This window comes from Hemicordylus capensis, chromosome 1 (assembly GCF_027244095.1).
Source record: "Hemicordylus capensis ecotype Gifberg chromosome 1, rHemCap1.1.pri, whole genome shotgun sequence".
In the NCBI taxonomy this organism is placed as follows: Eukaryota; Metazoa; Chordata; class Lepidosauria; order Squamata; family Cordylidae; genus Hemicordylus; species Hemicordylus capensis.
In genome coordinates this window covers 17,929,767-17,953,134 of record NC_069657.1, presented here as the reverse complement: position 1 = coordinate 17,953,134, position 23,368 = coordinate 17,929,767, and the positions used below count along the sequence as shown (strand labels likewise).

The 23,368-nt window shown below is 45.1% G+C and overlaps 1 protein-coding gene across 3 annotated transcripts in view; it reads left to right on the top strand.

Annotated features, from left to right (window-relative positions):
• AHNAK2 (AHNAK nucleoprotein 2) overlaps positions 1-23,368 on the top strand; it is a 135,009-nt gene that overhangs the window by 90,250 nt on the left and 21,391 nt on the right. For all 3 annotated transcript variants that reach the window (XM_053259584.1, XM_053259599.1, XM_053259590.1), the window contains exons 2-6: positions 2,697-2,764; positions 5,722-5,817; positions 8,780-8,842; positions 16,892-17,033; positions 18,849-19,027. In XM_053259584.1, the coding sequence (XP_053115559.1) occupies positions 2,697-2,764; positions 5,722-5,817; positions 8,780-8,842; positions 16,892-17,033; positions 18,849-19,027 (548 nt within the window). The remainder of the gene's footprint in view (positions 1-2,696; positions 2,765-5,721; positions 5,818-8,779; positions 8,843-16,891; positions 17,034-18,848; positions 19,028-23,368) is intronic.

Sequence of the window (23,368 nt, the reverse complement as noted above, 5' to 3'; positions counted from 1 at the left end):
CTTTCCTTAGGACAGGCCAGATTTGCTCAAACTGGGATTCGTTTGTTTATTCCTGATGTGTAGAAGCAATAACATTGCTTTTATTGTTTTAATTATCTCTCTTTTTTCTCTTGTGTAAGCTGCCATGAGAGTTTATAATTTGGCAGTATAAAAATACTGGCTGACCTACTGTGTGACGTTCCATCCCCAGCACAGCATCTCTCAGAGTGACTGTTGCTGGTGCCTATCTTATGTTTCCTTTTAGATTGTGAGCTCTTTGGGGACATCTTTATTTATTTATTATTTCTTTATGTAAACTGCTTTGGAAACTGTTGTTGAAAAGCAGTATATAAATAGTTGTTGTTGTTGTTGTTGTTTGTAAGGGAAAGCACAAGAGCACAGAAATTGTGCTCCAGAATTGTGCTCAAGCAACTGCACAAGAGGCAAGAATTGTGCAAATGCAGTTGTGCAGTGGACAGCCATTATTTCCAACAGGCATCCATCACACAACTTTGTTGCTGTGATTCTTGCATCTTGCACAAGTATGTGGGCATTCTGGTCCAAGGCAGACAGACCATTGCACAGTATGTCCACTGCGATGGATGGATGGATAAAACAGACTTCTTTTTAGTGAAAGTTCTGTTTCTAAATATTCCTATTTATTAGGGAGAGTCACCTGGGAAATCACCTTCCCTCTTTTTGCTCCTTGGGAATGCCTTGTTTGCTTGTTTTCAAATGACTTGCTAAAGTTGTCATTCTTAAGGGTTCAGCTCCCGCTTCAGAATCTCTAGAAATTAAATCTACAAGCAGATGAGCACATGGATCACGTCTCTGGTGCACCTGCATGCAAATGGGTGCACAACGTTAAAGCATGATGCACTGTAAGCCACATGTGCAGAGGCCAGCACCAAGCTGGCCACTTGGTAAAAGAGGCAGGAGCACGCACACTTTCATTATGGGTGCGTAGTGGGGGAGCAGTGGCTGCCCCCCCCCCACTGCTGCCCCTTCACAAATACAGGGTCCCCCAACCCTATACTTGTAAAGGGGAATCCTCACTGGATTCCCCTTTACAAATATTGCTGCCCGAACCGCCGAACTGGTTTGATTGAACAGACCAGACCGGTAGGTCCATTCAATTGAACTGTGCCTTTTGGTTCATGCCCACCCTTCTCCCCTGGTTTTTGCAGTGCCAGAGAGGCACCAATGATGAACTTATCGTGCTCTCTACTGGGCCATTCAAACATTGCAAGTCAAAGGTGTGCAAACTTCCTCTAGATTCAAGAGCCTCCAAGTATGAATCAGGGTTCCTTATGGAAGTCACTATGGACAATTGGTCCCTCTTGTTGCTTCTGCCCTCCAGAAAATGCACATCTTGATACTTCCAGGAACCAAGCTAACCCTGCTCCTTCCTTATTAGTACAAATAGGAAACTGTATGTTCACATGACTGTTAAATGGGTAGCTCAAGCATCCTACCCAGGATCAGGAGCTGTGCATGCTCCTGATTTTTGGTCATGTGCAAGTAAAAAGCAAGGTAGGAGGTTGGGGGCGTGATCATGTGTGAGTGTCCCACCAGGTAGGATTACTTTTCCTCCTACTTCGTTTAACAGCTGGGTACAGCTTCTGGGTAGGATGGAGCCATCCATCCTGGGTAGGATGGATCGTGAGATGCTGCGCACGGCTCCACACTGCAGCAACTCATGAGGAGACCCCTGATTGGGAGGCTCCAACAAGCCACTCGGGGGTCTCCCCAGAATGCTCCGTGCACTCACATGGAATATTCTTGGACTTCCGGGGGCCAGGCAGGCCCTGATCCCTGCCGCCCCTATCGGCTCCATGACGGAGCAGGTGATTGTGTGACAGCTCCCTGCTCATCTGTGGATAGAGCAGGCTAAGCCTGCACATGAAGGAGGCAGAGGAGGGTGCACACGATGTGCAGTGACTGTCACCACTGCAAAAGAATTGGAGATGGAGATGTGTGCAGGGGGCAGTGGCAGCAACATTTGGCAGGGGGGAAGTGTGTGCATGGGCATGCAACATTTGGTGCCCTGCCTCAAGCGTACAGAAGTCTTAGGATGGTTATGAGGATAAAACAGGGAGCAAGGAAGAACCAAGAACACAGCCCTGAGCTCCTTGGAGGGAGGATGGGTGTATAGTAAATAATTGGTCCTAGGCTTTGCACTTCACAATAAGTCCTACCTGTTGACCTAAATGATTCTCGGTTGCTGCTCCAAGACTCTGGAATGCACTCCCTGCTGAGATAAGAACCTCCCCATCTCTGACAACTTGCTCCCTAAAGACTTATCTTTTCACCCAAGCTTTTCAATTTAATTGTGGTTTTAAATTTAAGGTTTTTACTTTTGTGTTTTAACTTGTTTTATGTTGTTGCCCAGAGATGAAAGTTTGGGGCAGTATACAAATTAGATAGATAGATAGATAGATAGATACCTAGATAGATAGATAGATAGATAGATAGATAGATAGATAGATAGATAGATAATGTTTATCTTGATCTAGTGGTCTCTAGACACAGGGTTATAACACGTTCCCCCAGGGTGTTGGTCATTCCAGGTTTTGTCTAGTGTAATTTCACTGGTACTTGATAAAGACTTGGATTTGGGGCATATTTTAATTTCAGATCTATCATCAGATATATCAGGTTTGTTTCTTATTACTGTTGGAGGGACCATTCTTTGATGGCTTATTTATTCATTTCAGCTTCCGGCAGACAACTGAGACCAGAGGACACTGAAGCTGATGGTGAGGCTGATGAGGAAGATGATTCTGTGAGTAACACCTATTACTCTTAGACCCAGGGCAGTTTTTAACTGGGCTTCATTGGCTGAGCTTCATCCCCTTTGCAGCAGGCACTGAAGACAGGGAGTCAGAGGGGAAGGTAACCTTAGTGGGTTACCCGCTTTGGTGAGACCGGGCTCGGCTGCGAGCCTGGTGGTTCTCACGTGCGGGCGAAATTGGACTAGGCTCCCTTAGCCCGATTTCGCCCGATCGTGAGAATCGCCTCATGAAGTGCAGGCTGTGCCGATCAATTACCACGTTTCCAATGGCTTGAACCAAAACATCAGTCTCAGACAACCCTGAACTGGAACATCAAAAAAAGTATGGTTTTTGATTGAGAACCCTCATCTTGGAGCTGGTACCAGCTGCCATTTGCACGTGGCCCCCTGCAACTGTCCTACAGCCTAATTCAAATTAGTCTGATTCTTTGTTTTTGCTCTGGCCTAGTCGCAGATCCACAGTGATACTAGCCACGGATAGAGTGTCTTTCTGTAACGGATTTTGTTTCATCTTGTTTAGTAAAGTCCTGGTCTCAGTATCAGATATGATTCTCAAAGAATGGCAGAACATGCCATTGAAGTTTATCTGTGGCAATTAAAAAGAACATAGGAACATAGCAATGCCATATACTGAGTCAGACCATTGGTCTATCTAGCTCAGTATTGTCTTCACAGACTGGCAGCGGCTTCTCCAAGGTTGCAGGCAGGAATCTCTCTCAGCCCCATCTTGGAGGAGCCAGGGAGGGAACTTGGAACCTTCTGCTCTTCCCAGAGCAGCTTCATCCCCTGAGGGGAATATCTTGCAGTGCTCACACATCAAGTCTCCCATTTAGATGCAACCAGGGCAGACCCTGCTTAGCTATGGGGACAAGTCATGCTTGCTACCACAAGACCAGCTCTCCTCTCCACTAAGAAAGAAAATTAAACAGAATGTATGTTGTGTGGGAAAATGGAGGGGCAGGAATGTCAAAAATACAATAGATATTTTCACGTTGTTATGATTATTATTTATTTAATAGATAATAAATCTAGGCATGCATCATTACTAGGTTGGATAGATGATGATGATGATGATGATGATGATGATGATGATGATGATGATGATGGTCAGCCTTTGATATTGCCAGAACAGGTATATAGTCAGCTTCTTGTACATTCAGTGATAGAGGTAAAGGTAAAGTGTGCCATCAAGTCGATTTCGACTCCTGGCGACCACAGAGCCCTGTGGTTTTCTTTTGGTAGAATACAGGAGGGGTTTACCATTACCATTGCCAATGTAAACTGCCCTGAGCCTTTTGGAAGGGTGGTATAAAAGTTTTAATAATAAATAATAAATAAATAATCTCCCACACAGTATAAGATGATGCCTTTCAGCACCTTCCTATATTGCTGCTGCCTGATATAGTACCAGCAGGGATTCGAACCGACAACCTTCTGCTTGTTAGTCGAGCATTTCCCCGCTGCACCACTTGAGATGATAGAGAAAGAAGAAAATATTATTGATCTCATTCGCTCTGTGAGGATAAACCTGTCATTTAAATGTAATGAGAAGTGGCCCTCCTAAGGGAGTATCCTATATAAGCGGATGTGCATCTGTCTGTGAGGGTTGTCTCCTGGTTTTCTTCAGTGGCGGGATGAACATGTGTTGCTGCACCTTCTCTCCAAGTGGATGGTGAAGTCCACTGATACAGGAAACACACACAGAACTCAAGAATGAGGCCAGTGTGTGTAGGGCAAAAGGGGGTGAGGACACAATGGGCCTGTTCTCATGACCACAGATTCCTAGGTAGGATGGGGTTAATCCAGGAATTGGTCATCATCTGGGGCACTGGGAATCCTCTGAGCCTGGGTAACCCAGATCCGCTACCCAGGTCAAAAGTGAGGTAGGAGACAAAAAGGAACCCTTCTAGCTTTCTGTCTCAGTGGTCTGCAGCACTGGCGTGGTTTAAAATATTCCTGGGCTGCCAGTGGCCTTGTGTACCATAGAGTTCTGTGGAAAGTGGGGCCAGGAAAGCAGAGCTGCTGCAATACTGAGAAGTGCCTCTCTGGTGCCTGCACAATGCATTGTGGGATATGTGGAGGCCCCAGCTCTCAATTTCAGCAATGGAGGATGCTGCTGCAGTGTTTGTATAGGTGTACGAGCTGCAGAGCCTAAAGGAGGTTCATCATCCAGGAGGCATGAGATAGGAGTGTGCCCTATCCAGACCACCCCCATATATTCATGAGAATAAGCCCAATGGCTGATATGATGCACAGCCCTGATGGGGATGGGAGGGTAATGGAGTGCTCCTGCTGTGGACCTGGAAGCAGCAGAGCTATCGTTGTTGCAAATAGGCGAAACTATGGTAACCCTGGTTCTGCAACCAGCATCCTCCCCAATAGCTCCTCACGTGGCCCAGGGACATTTGTCCCCCCCTCATCTATGCCACCCAGGGGCATAGCAAGGTTGGAGTGGGCCCAGAGACAAGATTTTAAAATGTGCCCCCTCACTGAAACTCAGCTCATGAAGTAAAGAAATGAGGCTGAATAGTGGTAACAAAAAGCATATATATAGATATAGATATATAGATATAGATAGATACACACACACACATATATCCTATGTGCTACAATAGAACATCATCCTAAATTATTTTTAAGGTTTTGTAAATTGTGGACGATGCAAGTCATTTAATGGTACTAGAGAAAGGCAATGCTGTTCTGGTAGCTCCAGGTCTTAACACTCACATCAGTTTCACAGGATGAATGTCTTTCTGAAGGAAGCCTGGATGGGTGTGCGGCTGGGGGAGTCAGTCATGTGACTTGCCTCTGGGCCCCAAGGCAGGGGGCCCCCAGACAACTGTCTCCCCTTGCCCTATTATAGTTACACCCCTGATGCCACCGCAAAAATGCTTGCAGTGTGTACCTGTTGGCTAATAATTCTGTTTGCTCCACTTCCTTTCCTGCAGGTCACTGAAGTGACAACGGAAAACATACGACCAAGACCACAAGGATCCTCTCCAGTTTACGAGTACTGCATAGAAGACGAATACTTCAACAAAAAGGCAAGAGCTGATGCAAAGGATTTCATGTCATGGTGTTTCATTAATGTCTTTGAAGCCATGGCCGCAGTTGGCTCCCACAACCCACTGAAGTTAAAGGCAAAACTCCCAATGATTTGAAGGCCATGGCAAGGAGCATAGGAATGGTCTGCAGGCAGAGAGCATTTACGTAGCTGATACTAAGTGGATCTGGGTCTGACCACTGCCTCTTTGGTCAGAAGACTCTCTAGCACTCCATGCATCCACCCTTGGGGAACGGCACAAAAGAAAGAGAGCTAATAGTAATACTGACTAATTAAAAGCACCTCAAATATCTACGTGGTCCAGAAACTGCAATTGGTACAGAAAGCAGCAGCCAGATTGGGCTCTGGGTCAACCCAAAGGGACCATGAAACACCAATTTTGAAAGAACTGCACTAGTAGCCAATATGTTTCCGAATGAAATACAAAGTGCTACTTATTACCTATAAAGCCCTCAGTGGCTTAGGTCCAGGGTACTCAAGAGAGCGCTTTCTCTGTCATGAACCCTGTCACCTATTAAGATCATCTGGAGAGGCCCAGTCACGGTTGCCGCCTGCTCATTTGGTGGCAACTTGTGACCGGGCCTTCTCTGTGGCTGCCCCAGGGCTTTGGAATATGCTCCCTTTGAAATAAGAGCATCTTCTCTGCTTGCTTTTAGGAAGACCCTCGTGACACAACTGTTTCCCCAAGCTTTTAACTAAAATTTTAATTTTAATGTTTTTATTCACTGAGATTGCTTCTATCTGTTTTAGGAATTTTAACTGTTTTATATTGTTTTTACATTTGTTATGCTTTATCTTTATACATCGCCTAGAGATGTCCATATCAGGCGGTACAGAAATATGATATAAATAAATACATGAATAAGTAAATAATTATCTAGTCATTGTTGGAAGGGAGGTATAGAAATCAAATAAATAAAGTCACTCTACATGACCTGAAAGCATAAGGCAGACCCTGCTCAAATGCAGATAATCTAAATGATTATGGGCCAGTTTTGGGAGGGACAGTACTTCATCGGTGACCTGACCCGCATGGGATAAGGACATGTGTGTATCATTAGCACACATGCTCTTTCCATTCTCCTGATGCACCAGAGCACTTTCCCCTAATGGTGCTGCAGGGCAATTAGTCCAAAATGCTCCCCTATGCATGGCTCAACCACCCCCACCACCACACAGGATGATGGGCAAAGGATGTTCAAGAGCAGATCCCTGTCAATGAGTGCAGACCACCCAGTGCCAGGTGTCACCCATGGCCTCTCACCAATCTGGCAACCAAGCATCAATGTCCCCAAGTGCAGTAGCTTACTTTCCCCCACAAGAAGGAATGAAACCACACACTTCTGGTGAAGAAATTAAAGAGCTGCACTTGGAGGCAACATTGGAGTCCGAGGGTAAGCCTGCTTCATGTTCCCACGTTCCCAGATAGAGGGAGTCAAGCCTGTTCCTGCCTGCATAGCTACTCCCCCTTCATCTGCATAGTTTCATCCGGGGATCTGTCTCTCGGTCACTCTAGAGCAGGGCTGAAGAACTTGTCAGTTGTTGTCAGACTACGACTCCCATCATCCCTGACTACTGGCCACTGTGGCTGGGGTGATGGGAGCTGTAGTCCAGCATCAATGGGAGGGCCAAAATTGTGCACCCTTGCGCTAGAGTGCGATGGAGTAAGAGAGGAGATGGAATGAAGGGACTTGATTCATATATATACACAGGGCTGCAGAAATCCACTAGTCTACTAGTCTGTGATGAGTGAAAAATGATGCCTGACAAGTGAAAAAGGTCCCGATGAGCAATGTACCAATATTGCTTGATGAGTAAAATATTTCATCTGGCTGATAAACTGAGCCAACATTCCTTCACCACTGCATATACACAGCATCTGAACTGGGGCTTTTAAATGGCTTGCACATGTCCCACAGTATAACATAGATGGTGCCTGACCCATTCGTGCCCAATGGGACTCTAAACCATGCAGCGATGCTACTGTGAAGCTGGACAGTACGAGGACTGTTGACTCCTGCATGATCACACATGATGCACGACTTCCATTAGAAATAAGAGAAGTGGCATGCAGTGTGCAACCACACAAGAGTCGGTGGTCCTGGTACTGATAGTGGCCTATAAAATCATGCATGGTGTGGAGAAGGTGGATAGAGAGAAACTCTTCTCCCACTCACATAACACTAGAACCAGGGGTCATCCCATGAAATTGATGGCCAAGAAATTTAGGAGCAACAAACGGATGTTCTTTTTCACACAATGCATAATCAGCTTGTGGAATTCTCTGCCACAAGATGTGGTGACAGCCAACAACCTGGATGGCTTTAAGAGGGGCTTCGATAACTTCATGGAGGAGAGGTCTATCAAGGGCTACTAGTTAGAGGGCTATAGGCCACCTCCAGCAACAAAGGCAGGATGCCTCTGAGTACCAGTTGCAGGGGAGTAACAGTAGGAGAGAGGGCATTCCCTCAACTCCTGCCTGTGTCTTCAAGCGGCATCTGGTGGGCCACTGTGCGAAACAGGATGCTAGACTAGATGGGCCTTGGGCCTGATCCAGCAGGGCTGTTCTTATGTTCTTATGTAAGTGACGGGCTCATGAGCAAGCCATTATTGAAATTATTTCAATAATCACTAAAGGCCAGGCTCAGGGGCGTAACTACTATTAGGCAAGGGGAGGCAGCTGCTTGGGGGCCCCCACGCCTCGAGGGCCCCCCCAGAGGCAAGTCACATGACTATATATTCTGAAGTGTGTGTGTATCAGCGAGGGGCCAATTTAAAAATTTTGTCTCTGGGCCCACTCCAGCCTTGTTACGCCCCTGGCAGGGCTAAAAACATGTTTGTAGAGCTCTTTTAAAGGCTACTAAAGATGCAAAAAGAATTTTGCATGATCAGCGCAAACTCATCACTCAACTAAGCACTAAACACTGCATTTGTCTTTTCAGCTTCAGCAAGATATGGAGAACAGACAAAGAAGGGATTCTTCTATCAAAATGAGTGATTCACAGGTGAGTTGAACTGTCTGATAAACATCAGATGCACCCTTCAGTTATCAGGTACACCCTTCAACACAAAAGTGCATTGTGTTGGAGCTGTTTAGAGTGAACTAGGCCTCCACCCTTTTCTCATTCATATGTAGCCCTTGGATTGAAAAGGGCCATATTTTTGCAAATGTGGGCTTTACCGTTGCCAGCAGAAGAATACCTGCCATACTTGTTTCAGCTCGTAAATCCACATAGGGCCAGTTCACACAGGTCTTGGATGTGAAGCCTGCCAATGCAGTGAGAGCCTCACACCTGAGCACACCCAATATGGACAATGTGTAGTGTGCAATTGGGCACCTATGGACCTACGTTCATACCATTTATTTATTTCATTTGTATCCTTACTCCAAGGAGCTCAGAGCTGCTCAGAGGGGATACACATGATGCTCCCAACCTCCCCTTTATCCTCACAACAACCCTGTGAGGAAAACCACATGATCAGCTTCAGGACCAAGTGGGATTTGAACCTGGGTTTCCCAACACTTTGACCACTAGCCCAACACTTCAACCATTAAAACAATCCATCCTCTACAAAGCCATGGGTGGGTTCTGTGGCTGGAGTATATGCATATGCAGATCTGTGTACATTGGTGCCTGCTCTCACAACTTGTTCTGTGCGCAGTGCGATGTCCGATCCACACATCCAAGGCTCTGATCCACACATCCTTGCACACAGTGGAGAACTGTGTTTTATAGCTGCTTCCCTCGTAAACACAAAGCAATCTTATCTTTGTTTAACTAAGCTTTATTCAGAAACAACTCAATTTCCCCCCCCCCTTCTCCTTTCCCTCCCTTTCCTTTCTGACTCCACCTCTCACTCTCTCTACAGGATCCCCACTGGGACAAATGTCTAATTAACGAAACGTAGAGGGCTGCTAGATAAAATACAACAGATCCCTCCCCTTTATAACAACCAGAACTGAATTGATTTCAAATTTGATGACAAGGTCTTGAAATAAAAGCATTATTACAGCCCTGCCATCTCTCTTGCTGTTTCTCCCCTGCAACTGGTTTTTAGAGGCACCTTGCCTCTGAGGTTGGAGGTAGCCTGTAGCCACCAGACTAGTGGTCTTTTAGGTAGTCTCCTGTCACACATACGTCTCCTAATTCTTGGGGTCTCTGGCACAGGAGCTGTTTGTGATTTGTTTTCTGGTGCAGAGGATTGCCCCTCACTTCCATCAGCTTCATCCGTGAGGTCAAAACTAGAGGCAAGATCAAACTCCTCTACATTTCCTCTTGAGATCAGACTCCCTTCCCTCTTTTCTCATAATACTCATGCTTGAAAGTCCCATGCTGTTCCATTTCTTTCCATCATCCAATATGATTCCCACTGGGACAAACTTCTTAGCAAAACATAAAGAATGGCTAGATAGAATACAACACACTGCACTCTGCTCTTCCCAGGTGCGGCCACCAGTGTGGGCAATACAGGGGTGCAGGCTGTGCACATTTTCTAAACAGAGGTTCCATTCTTCTGCGGGTTATACCCGTATGGTGTATACGCAAGAAAATAGGCATTCATAGAGGTAATCCAGGGCCAGTATGCAGTCAATTAATGTGGCTGATTTCAGCTCAAAGTGCTGCTGCGGTAACTTTGTACAGCCTACAGGACAGGGGCATTATTTGTCAGTCTCCCCTTCCCTCTGAAGCCTCCTGTGACTCCTGAAAATATGTCCCTGAGGGTCCCACAGCCCTCAGGGACATATTTTTGGGAGTCATCAACAGCTGAAGAAGGAAGGGGAGATCAACAAAAATTGACCCTCCCCATACCACACGGACAGCATTACCTGCAGGGAGGCATTTTAAGTCTGTATGTCAGCTACTGGCTTCTGAACTGCTTAAGCTGAAATAAATAATTTAAATTGGGAAAGTCTGTGAACTTTCCCAATTTAGGGGTGGGCACAAAACTGGTTTGCCTAGTTCAGTCATCCCCCCACCCTGAACAGACCCCATGGCTTGGCTCAAATTCAAAAAAATGGCCCGGCCAGGGAGAGGCCAGCAGGTGGAGGGGGAACCACCGGAGACCCTCCCAGAGGCTGTGTCAGCACCCCCCAGAGGTGCCTGGGGTGGGGGGACCAGTTGATGATGAACCAGCTCAAGGTTGAGCCAGTTTGCACATCTCTCCTGTGAACTGGCCTTCCTAGAGGAGAGCAGGGAGGAGAGTTGGTCTTGTGGTAGCAAGCATGAATTTCCCCCTCTGCTAAGCAGGATTCATCCTGGTTTGCATTTGAATGGGAGACTACATGTGAGCACTTAGGGGATGGGGCCACTTGGGGAAGAATATCTTCATGCTTGCATGCAGAAGGTTCCAAGTTTCCTCCCTGGCATCTACAGATAGGGCTGAGAGAGACATCTGCCTGTAACCTTGGAGAAGACACTGCCAGTCTGTATAGACCATATTGAGCTAGATGGACCAATGGTCTGACCCAGTATATGGCAGCTTCCTATATCCCTATATTGCCACTCTCAGTACATGTGAAAATGAGCCCAATAGTTCCATTTATGCCAATGCAGCTTCGCTGACTTATAGGCTTCATTCACATGTAACACAGAACCACGGGTCTAATGGACCTGCGGTTCCACTCCCCCACCCCACCTCCACTCTCCTGTCAGCATTCAGACAAAACAGAGAGCAGCCTCTTTGCAGTCTGGGAGGAGAGGGAACTGTCTGTGCCCGTTTCATTCTTGCTTGGAGGACACCCCACACAACCAGTCACATGGAGAGAGGTTGGAGCTTCCTCCCTCAACTCCAGTCCAACTGAATGCTGCCTCCAGTGCTGCATTCATACATAAGCCAGCGTGGTGTAGTGGTTAGAGTGCTGGACTAGGACCGGGGAGACCCGAGTTCAAATCCCCATTCAGCCATGAAACTAGCTGGGTGACTCTGGGCCAGTCACTTCTCTCTCAGCCTAACCTACTTCACAGGGTTGTTGTGAAAGAGAAACTCAAGTATGTAGTACACCGCTCTGGACTCCTTGGAGGAAGAGCGGGATATAAATGTAAGAAAATAATAATGATGATGATGATGATGATAATGGAACTCCGGTTATGAGTAGCAAAACTCACTACAAACCAAGGGTTCAAATTGGAGTCTGCCAAGCGAAACCTTGGGACTGGGTTGATGGACAAGCGGGACTGGATTTGCATCCAGTCGGACGTAATGGTAGGGAAACCTCTGCGCTATGCAACTCCGGTTCCACATTATGTGCGGATGCTACCATAGAGGCAAGTATATTGACTTAGTCAAGGTAACATCAAGTTGGTTACTAATTGTGTGGGAAGATTTTCATATAGATGTTCACAATCAAACTATTTACCCAAGCTACTTTGATGCCTGATTTATTTGCAGTAGGGCAGCTATTCAAATGCAAAACGTTTTAAATGAAACAGGATATGCAGGTGGCTAAACCTACTAATGATTATAATAAATATAAGCACTGAACTCCTGAGTAAACATTCAGTTTTAAAAACTAGGCATATCTGATAACATTCATAGCATCATAATAATTGCAATCTTTGGCTGACATCCAGAACACAGAAGCACCAAAGCAGCAAAAGAAGCAGACTAACAGTACTTCCAGAGAAACTGCATCAGTGCACTAGAAAAGAGACAATTATTGAGAACTTCCCCTTCTCCAGGAGGCTCTCTGTGCTACCCCAAACTATGACTCTGATGACTACACAACCCTCAGGGACATATTTTTAGGAAGCACAGACGGCTTCCCTGAAAAGAGGAGGTAAAAAAAATTGCCTCTTTCCTGATACACTGATGCTGTTCTCCTAGAAGTGTTGTTAGTCTGCACTAACTGCATTGGTGCTTCCTTGCTCCAGATCTCAGCCACCATTTTGTTTTGGTTTTAAATTTTACATCTATTTCCAAAAGAGCTAGAAATGTTGTTATCCTTGTGAACGAATAACCAGAGCACCTGCAGGAGAGAAGGAGGTACCGACAGAGTTGGAGTAACTTGCAGATACATCAGTTTCACAAAACATCTGAAGAAAAAACCCTAAGGGGACAAACCTCACCCGAAAACCTGCCCAAATGTAACTCAATGGAGCAGAATGTCCATGGACTCAAAGGGCACTTAAGAGTCAAGCAGATGGTTGGATCTAGTAGAATTCAGTGGCAGGGAGCAGGGAGGAAAGCTTGAACAAAAGAGTGGGAAATTTCTCAGTTTGAAGAATGCTCCCTCAAGACAATCACAACCCTTTCTGTTTCTTAGGGTGGAAGGTGTCTAAAACCTTTTGTTTTCTTATCAGCTTTTCCACAGCTTGGTGTTTCTGAGAGAGAAGGTGTTTGGCACATTTAAGCTCTTGATGTGTAGGGTTAACCCTCACTGAACAACACAAAGACAATTGAATGTTTGTGAACTTGTTTTATAGCTGCTTCCCTCATAAACATAAAGTAGTCTTAACCTGGTTTAAGTAAGACTTTTTTCAGAAACAACTCCATTTTTCTCTTTCTCCTTTCTGCCCCTTTTCTTTCTGACTCCACCCTCAACATTCTCTCTACGCAGGGATCCTCAATGTTGGGCCCCCAGATGTTCTTGGACTTCAACTCCCATAATCCCCAGGCCCAGTGGCCTTTGGCTGGGGATTATGGGAGTTGAAGTCCAAGAACATCTGGGGGCCCAATGTTGAGGATCCCTGCATACCGGATCCCCACTGGGACAAACTTCTAAAAACACAAAAGAGAAAAGTCTGCTCGATAGAATACAACAGAGCTCTCTTAATAAACAGAAGGGGAAATTGTGCACTGAATCTGTCCACATAAAAAATAAATAAATAAATAAATATGCATACACAGTCACACAATAAACTAATAATATTCACCATTAGATATAACCTCCTATTCTTTGACCCCATTCCCTCCCTACAATCTCAGCAGATATGAAATGTTAAACTGACCACTCACCAGCCATTAACTCTTGAAACGTTAGGGCTGGATCAAAAGCAACAGGAACTGAGCACCAGCACACCACACACACACACACACACACACACACACACATCCAGATATCAGAAGAAAAAAAATTGCATATGAAGTAAAACCGTTAGAGTAGGGACTCCAGTCTTTGTTGCTAACTTTTTGGGGGGCGGGGGGGGTGTTTACCCTGCTCAGCCACAGGCTCAAGTAACATGCACACAGTGAATGCTATGGGTTCATACTTGTCAAGTGAACAACATCTGGAAATCCCTCTTAGAGGGAACAGTGGCTAACTCCAAAATGCAGGTGGTCTATACACTCAAAATCAGAGGAGTTCGCACCCCAGGCCTAACAAGCTTACCTTGGAAAGGAAGTCATTCATTTCAGCAGAGATTACTTCCAAATAAGTGAGCCTAAGGCTGTAGCCTAAGACGTCACTGCATTTTCTGTCTTTTTGAATTTTGTGAAAAGAAATGGCTGCTGTGAGGGCCCCAATCTAAATTGGAACTGTAGGGGAACTGTAACCCTTTCCACATCTTAAGCTGTTATTTGCCCCAGGAGGGGGAAAAACATGCTCCTGATCCATATCAGGAGGAGTGTGTAACTTTTTAGAAGAAAAAGCTCAAAAAGACAGAAATGGAATGACATATTTCTCACCTCGTTTACTTTGCCCCAAGGAGACATCTTAAGAAAAGGGGATTTTCTTAAGCAGGAGCATTTCAAATGGTGGTGGGATGGAATTCTGTTTTGCTACAGAGGTAATTCTACCAAACAGAACTATATAATTTGAATATTAGGAGTATTTTCTCAAAGCAGGGTGTCATATGAATGCGTCTAGTTTCAGCGTATTGTAGGCAATGAGCATTGTGTCCTTTCCTCAATACATTTAAAGATCTGCTGGATGTTATGATGGTTCAGTGTAATGAGTGCCTTGTAGGTTTTAGAAGAACAGCTAGATGGCGCCTTAAAAGCAAACATATTGATTGTGCCATGAGCTTTCATAGCTAACAGTTTGTCTTTCATCAGAGACACGAAGTAGGCAGTGAGGCTGTTCTCCCGTGTGAACCATCGGGATCCTTGTGTATCTCAGTGGCGCTGCGTCACTAAACCCAGCACCACAGCCCACCTGGCAAAAATGCACCCTTAACCCTGGCTCCAGGATCGTGTGTCAGCGCAAGCTCTTGCAGCTCATGCTGACACAAAGGTGGGTGCCTAGAGTGCCCGTTCCCTGGAGGAATCCCCCAGTGCACTGCGCTGCACTCGGCGCATGGTGCATTGTGGGATTCACGGAGGCCAGGACAACAAGTCCCAGCCTCTGTTTACCAGTACAGCTGGGAGCAGTGCAGAGAGTCATCTGCACTACTCCCACCAACACTGGTCGTGTGGGTTGTGCATTGCCAGGGCTGCAAAGGGTCATCTGGGGGAAGGTTTGAACCCTGCCTCCTGCACCACCAGCCACTCAACCACATGCGATCGTGTGAACAGCCTCAGTGAAAGTGCTGGATATTGGCTTTCATGAAATATTTATCTATCTATCTATTTATTTATTTATTTTTATACTGCCCCAAACTCACATCTCTGGGAGGTTTACAACAAGCAAACAAACAAAAAGTTAAAACATTAGTTAAGACAAATGACAACAGAACCATCATTAAGACAAAATAAATGATATAGTAAAAGTTAAAACATTACAACAATTTAAATTTTAAAACAACATTTTTAAACGATGTTAAAATGTTAAAACAATATTTAATTAAAAGCCTGGGTGAATAGATGCGTCTTTACGGACTTTTGAAAAGTTGTCAGCGATGGGGAGGCTCTTATTTCAGCAGGGAGCGCGTTCCAAAGCTCTGGGGCAGCAGCAGAGAAGGCCCCGTCCCTGAGTAGCCACCAAATGAGCCGGTGGCAACTGCAGACGGACCTCTCCTGATTATCTCAATGGGTGGTGGGGTTCATGCAGGGATCCACTGACCTGAGAGCAGGGTGCCCGCATTGGCTCCCTCTATTTGGAAACTGCATGCTTGCTGCTGGAGAGCCTTCATACATCAGTGCTTAGCAATGCCTCTGCTAAGTACTGTCACTATTCTTAGAAGCCACGGAGGCTCTCCAGCAGTGGGCTTGAACCAAAATTACGGGGGATCTCTCCCCAAGGTGGTTTTCAGACAGATGGAACCAGCACGGGTGACCCACTCTCGAGTCAGCAGATCCCTGCACTGTACATAAGTCAGCATATTTAAATGACTCCTTTATCCCATGTTTATGTATTACAACGAACTCACTTTGGTCCCCTATATGTGCGCTGCAATGAATGTCCCTGATTTGGTGATTATCAACTTTCACGACAATCCCAGACAAATTGTGTGGATTCCAAATTCCACGCTTGGTCCAGATGTGCTGCCCAGCTATGGCATTTCATGTAGGGGTGTGCATGGACAGTGGAGGTGTGATCCGACGCCAGGGGGGTGTCGCTTTAAGGGCAGGGGCATGCACGTCGGCGACGCGCGCATGCGCGACGGTTACTTCCATAATTTGGGCAGGCAACAAGGGGGCAGGGGCGGCAGGGAGGAACGCTGCCGCCCCGAAATTTTCCTCACAAATGGAGCACTGGAGGGGGAAGAGCGACGGGAGGGGTAAGTACAACCCTCCCGCCCTTAAAGTGACAAACCCCCCCCCACCGGCGTTGAACCGCCAGACCAGGCCACGTGCGAACCGGTTCACAGGCCTCCAGCATGGCCTGCGGACTGGTTCGTGCACATTACTAATTTCATGCTGGTTTGTCGTGTTGGTTTGCAAGGCAACCCACAGCTTGCTGGCTCAGCTCTCTGTGCAAACCAGCACAGAACTGCTGTGTGAAAGGGGAGGAGGGAGCACACAAACACGGGGCCTGTTCCAAGCTCATTTGTGTAGTATAAAACTTTAGTGTCATCTGTAAATTTGGCCACCTAGCTGCTCACCCCAACTTCTAGATCAGTTATTAATCAATTAAAAAGCACTGGTCCCAGTAAATTAAAATGCACGGCATGAATTGATTGAATTTTCATATGGGTTAAAATCAGATTTAATAACACTGCGTTTGGCACATCTAGGAATCTATGGAGGTGACCTTGCAAACAGAAGTGGAATCTGGCGCAAGTGGATTTAGTGTGTCTGGAGGAGGAACCGAAGGAATATTTGTAAAGCAAGTCCTCAAGGAATCTCCAGCATCGAAATTATTCAGTCTAAGAGAAGGTACAGTACAGGCTGGTGTTACACTCTAGTTTTGTTTTAACACCATTTTGTTTTAACTAGGAAAGTGATAATAAATTTAAGAGCCTTTCTAAACAAGAGGGTTTATTGCGGTAGGATCAGTGGCTTCGCACACTCAATTGTATCCAAAGTGACTGCAGGCTGTGTAAACACTCAAGTTTTTCCCAGTTGGAGTGCCTCCCAGGCTGCTATCTTGGGAGTTGAAACGCTTCACTGTTTAACTGGCATAATCCAGAAATGATTAGCTGGTTGCTGTGTTGGGAGACCTGAGACTAGACTGTGGTTGGACGCTGAGGCACTTTGCAAAGCCCAGCAAGAGAAACGGTGAAGCGCTCCATAAAGAAAAGATAGGGGGATCAAAAGGATAGATGGAGCACGTTGCTGGCAACCAGAAGAGTTGGCCACCCAAGAGGAAGGAAAATCGAGCACAAAAGTGGGAGAAACAGCTCCTTCTCTTCCCTTGCCCTTTCTTCTCAGAAGGGGTATCACCCCAGCCACGTTTCCTACGGAAACCCATCAAAACTGTATACACAGCACAATATAATGCTCACAAAGCAGTCTTTGTTCATTCAACACTGGTGTTTGTTTTCCTCATTTTAACATGGATTTGGAGGTCATTTGTGGCCCAAAAACACAGAGTGCCACGTGCAATGTTTACTGTATATGAGCAGCAACATCCTCCGTTGAAATGGGCAACGGAGCTGATTCAAATTGCTGTTTAGAAAGGCTCGCAAATATGAATTTGAAAAAATAAAATGAGGAAGTTAAACAAATTCATTCACAATGCATTCAAGCACTTTGAGCTTCTTGTAAAGTGGGCTGTATGTTTTATGAATGAATGCATGCCTGTATAAATGAATGAACAGCAACAGACACCAGCTTGGACATTCTGATGAGTCAATTAATTAAGATTTCTTATTCCAGAAATAATGGCTGACATGATGTGCAGTCGACTGCCTCCATTACGCCGTGCTCTGGGGCTGCTGCAAAGGCAACCCTGACGCAGAAGCTGTGTTTCTGGAGTTTTCCACATTTGTGACCATGGGGAAACTTCTGGAAGCACAGCTTCCACAATCACTGCTTCAAAACAATGTCAGGGCTGTCTTTAAAGTCCACAGCAGCCCTGGGGCAGACCATTAGGGAGTCAGTAAGCTGCACATCATGTCAGCCAACGTATTTAATTCTAAATTTATATTTAATTCTATGCTTGCTAATTCAGCAAAAGGGCACCTGATGGCTGCTCTCTTATATTTAGCAGGGGAAGAGCAACTGTTACTATTCAGCCTAACATAGTCTCTCCAGTGGCTGCTGCTGGTATTGTGTGTGTGTGTGTGTGTGTGTGTTGTTGTTGTTGTTGTTGTTGTTGTTGTTTACACTGTGAGTCCTTTTAGAATATGACACCATTTTTTCATACTGTTTGCTACTTAAACCACTTTCAGAACTTTTCTTGGTGGGAAAGTGGTATATTCATATTTTTAATAACAGTGGCCCCGATGATGTACAAGGCAATGCCAGCATTCTTGATCACTCAGCATTGCTGAGCATGTGCAAGTCAGCCCCAGCAGTGCTGCACAAGAGTGCAGTTGTGCAAACGCTGAAAACAGCGTGCTCACACTTGCATAGTGCTACTTACATCGGAAACACCAGTGCAGATATTTCAGCTCTATGATTTATGAAACACTCAGACTTTGTTTTGTTTTGTTTTTTAAAGGAAGTGCTGACACCTTGCTAGCCTATCATTAGACTAGCATGTTTATGCTGACATAAAATGAATTATTTTATGCTACTTCCTTGCAGGAGATCAGCTTCTGAGTGCCACAATATTTTTTGAGAACATCAAATATGAAGATGCGCTCAAGATTCTGCAGTATTCCGAGCCATACAAAGTGCAGTTCAATCTTAAAAGAAAGCTTGCTGGGAAGGAGCTGGAAACAATACATTCTGCTACACAATCCAAAAAGGAAAAATTAAGCCAGGTAATATATAGCTTTAAAATTACCCCTGGGATCAAGCCATAGCTCACTGGAAATTGTAAATGCAACTGTCACAGGTGAAACCTTAGGACTAAAAAGAAGTACAGTTTGAGGGGATGCAGCATTTTAGACAAAGATTGTACATGATTTATTTGATTGATTGATTGATTGATTGATTGTTAAATTTATATATCGCTTATCATTAAAACAATCCCAATGTGGTTTATACAGAATTTAAAAACAAGATTATAAAAAAGCCACTATTAAAATATTAAGCTAAAATTTAAAAACAAATCTGATTAAAAAGATTTAAAATACAAGCATAAAAACAGAACAAAATACAAAGAAGCAGCAGCAGAGACAATCATATAAAAGCCTGGGTAAAAAGCCAAGATTTAACAAGCTTTCTAAAATCTGTGATGGAGTCCAAGGAGCAAATAGCCACTGGGAGAGTATTCCAGAGTCTGAGGGCAGCAACAGAGAAGGCCTTTCCCCCCGTGCATGACAATCGAGCCTCCCTCATTGTTAGTGCCCGGAGCAGAGCCTCCTCAGATGACCTCGTCAAGCAGGCAACAACCCTTGGCAGTAGGTGGTCCCTCACGTATCCCGGGCCCAAACCGTTAAGGGCTTTTGTGTGTGTGACAATTTTGTGACAGTGCAGAAGGAAGGAGGCAACAAACAAAACAGTACTGAACACATGAAGGAGCTGTGGAGAACTGAGGGTCAAGCCTTAGATGTGTATAAGTGTTGAATGGGAACTAGGGGTTTCGGGGGGGGGGGGCTTTCTCCATAGGCGCCTTATATTGAGTCACACCATCTAACTCGGTGTCTACAATGATCTGCAGCAGTTCTCCAGAGTTTCAGACGGGACCTTTTCCAGTCCTACCTGGAGATACCAGGACCTGAACCAGGGACCTTTTGCTGTTAAACCTCTGCTTGAAGAGGATAAGAACATAAGAACAGCCCTGGATCAGGCCCAAGGCCCATCTAGTCCAGCATTCTGTTTGCACAGTGGCCCATCAGATGCCACTGGAAGCCACAGGCAGGAGTTTAGGGCATGCCCTTTCTCCTGCTGTTACTCCCCTGCAACTGGTACTCAGAGGCATCCTACTTTTGAGGCTAGAGGTGGCCTTTAGCCCTCCGACTAGTAGCCGATGATAGACCTCTCCTCCATGGAGTTATCCAAACCCCTCTTCAAGCCATCCAGATTGTTGGCTGTCACCACATCTTGTGGCAGAGAACTCCACAAGTTGATTATGCATTGTGTGAAAAAGTACTTCCATTTGTTGGTCCTAAATTTCCTGGCAATCAATTTCATGGGATGACCCCTGGTTCTAGTGTTATGTGAGAGGGAGAAGAATTTCTCTCTATCCACTTTCTCCACTCCATGCATGATTTTATAGACCTCTATCCTGTCTCCCTGCAGCCATCTTTTTTCTAAACTAAAAAGCCCCAGGTGTTGTAACCTTGCCTCATATGAACGGAGATGTTCTACCACTGAGCTATAACCACTCCCCCTGTTTCTGAGCCATAAAAGCTGAGATCGCTTAGCATTGAGTGGCAGACATCCAGTCTCACACTGCATTAGAGCAGCAAACCAAGAAGCACACAAGCAAGGTCTTCCCCACATGCAAGAAGGTCATGAGTAGATGCTCAAAGTTGCAAACTCCATTCACGTGTGGAAGCATTGCACTTGAGCAACAAGGAGAGTCGATAGTTTTGCGTAGTGGAACCAATTGGCATGACATCCTTGCACTAGGGCAGCATGTTTGCAGAAACGCAGCATTCGGATGCCAGCCCACACCTTTTTACATGTTCAAGTTAGGACAAGTTCGTATGTTAGACAAAGTGCTCTATAGCCAGCGATGCAGGGCACAGAATGACGAGTTTCAGTCTGAAAAAACTCAAGATAAATTCCAGACATGATGTAAAGGGCCCTAGGTGACTTCTGTATTCGGAGTTCCCATAGTAACTAAAGGGGAACATTGCAAAGGAGATGTGCAACTGTAGAAATGGATACAGTGTGTGCGTGTTTACCTTCTAAGGTGACAGGAAATGCCACTAGATGATGACAACAGTGACGACACTATCAGCTGGTAGCAAGTATTCAGAAAATTCCATCAATGCTAAGAGAGGAGAGCTGGTCTTGTGGTAGCGAGCATGACTTGTCCCCATAGCTAAGCAGGGTCCACCCTGGTTGCATATGAATGGGAGACTTGATGTGTGAGCACTGTGAGATATTCCCCTCAGGGGATGGAGCCACTCTGGGAAGAGCAGAAGGTTTCAAGTTCCCTCCCTGGCTTCTCCAAGATAGGGCTGAGAGAGATTCCTGCCTGCAACCTTGGAGGAGCCGCTGCCAGTCTGTGAAGACAATACTGAGCTAGATAGACCAATGGTCTGACTCAGTATATGGCAGTTTCCTATGTTCCTATGTTAACCATATCCCTGCTCAGCAGTGAAGCTCTTACTCTAGCCTTGGGCCATTTTTCACATTAGCTGCAGCCAACAATCAATGCCATGCTTTGTGTCCCAGTTGCATGGCACTTCCAATAATCTTGAATAGATATGAAACCTGATCTCCTGAAAGAGTTCAGTATTTATTTGGCCTGTGCAAATTTGGATTCAAAAATTCAGATTTTATCCTAAATTGCCCCAAATTGGTAAAATCTGAATCCATTTTTTTAAAGGATCAGATAGGTATAGATGGAATTAATTTCAAAATATCAAAATTAATTCCGGGAATACTTCAGAACTTCAGAATTCTCAAAATGGAATAGGATTCTTCCCCATAGAGAAGAATGTGGAAATTGGGGGGGGGGGCACTAAAAATCACTGGTTGGTCCTAGAGCCTTGAAAGGGGCCCCTGTAGTGAATTTGAAGAGAATTGGTCAATCCTCTGGTTTTTGGTGAATTTTTGTTTTTAAAAATTGCTAAAAATAGTTAAATCTGGCTTGTTTCATGCCAGAACTTTACAAAAACTTCTGAAACTGAAAACCCTTCTTGGACCAGCATTCAGGGGCGTAACTATAATAGTGCGAAGGGAGATAGTTGTCTGGGGGCCCACTGCCTGGGGGGGGGGGTTAGAGGCAAGTCACATGACTGACTCCCCCAGCTGTGCACCCACCCGGGCTTCCTTCAGTTGTATCCATCCTCTGAAACAGATGTGAGTGTTAAGACTGGGAGGTACCAGAACAGCATTTCTTTCTCTAGTACCATTAAATGGCTTGCATCGTCCACAATTTACAAAACCTTTTAAAAAATAATTTAGGATGATGTTCTATTGTGGCACATAGGTGATAGATAGATAGATAGATAGATAGATAGATAGATAGATAGATAGATAGATAGAAATTTTACTATGCTTATTCAGCCTCATTTAAGATTTCTTTACTTCATGAGCTGAGCTTCAGTGGGCGGGGCATTTTAAAATCTTGTCTCTGGGCCCACTCCAACCTTGCTACACCCCTGCCAGCATCCCACCAGCATGTGAAGGAATCTGCCCCTTGCCTTCATGATAAGGGGTAACAGTATGCTACTTTTGCCTCATCTTTTATATTTCTGGGATGGGCATACATTTATGAAATCTGGCACATATAAAGTTGACACCGGAAGAACTCTGTGTTATGTTTTTCAGGGCTATGGGTAACTCTTCTGATTTTGGGGGATTGGGAGTTAAAAATAGAAAAAAGAGCTAGACCTGGCTTCTTTCAAGCAAGTTCTGGATCTGAAGCCCTCCATAGCACCACCATTCTAACCCCATGTGGAGGAAAAAGGACATTGCTTTACTTTTATATTAATTTTTGTCTTCCCCATTGCAGAAGGTACACAGTCAGTAAAAGTGAAAGTACTTTGAATGAATTTCTCACTTTCCCTTCCAGCCATTAAGGGATTAAAAGGTGTGGAGTCCTTTTGATCCCTTTTAAAAGGTCATTTTTCCTTCACATTGGGGTAGACTTATGGACCAAGAAGAGTCTTCAGATTCAAACCTTTTTGTAAAGTTCTAGCTTGAAACAAGCCAGATTTCACTATTTTTAGCCATTGGTTTTTTTAAAAATCAAAAATTCACCAAATATCAGAGGAGTGACCCATAGCTTTGTGGGGGTGGGGTTACTCCAGATCCTTGCAATGTGGACTTCATGTGTGCCAGATTGAATAACTGTATGCCCATCCATTCCAGAAATATAAAGGGGAGGGCATGCTGTTATCCCTTTTAATGAAGGCAAAGGGTAGATTCCTCCAAATGCTGGTAGAATGATGTCCAAGGAGGGTCTTCCATTTCAGAACTATTTGCAAAGTTCTTGCTTGAAACATTCCAGATTTCACCATTTCTAGTCATTTTTACAA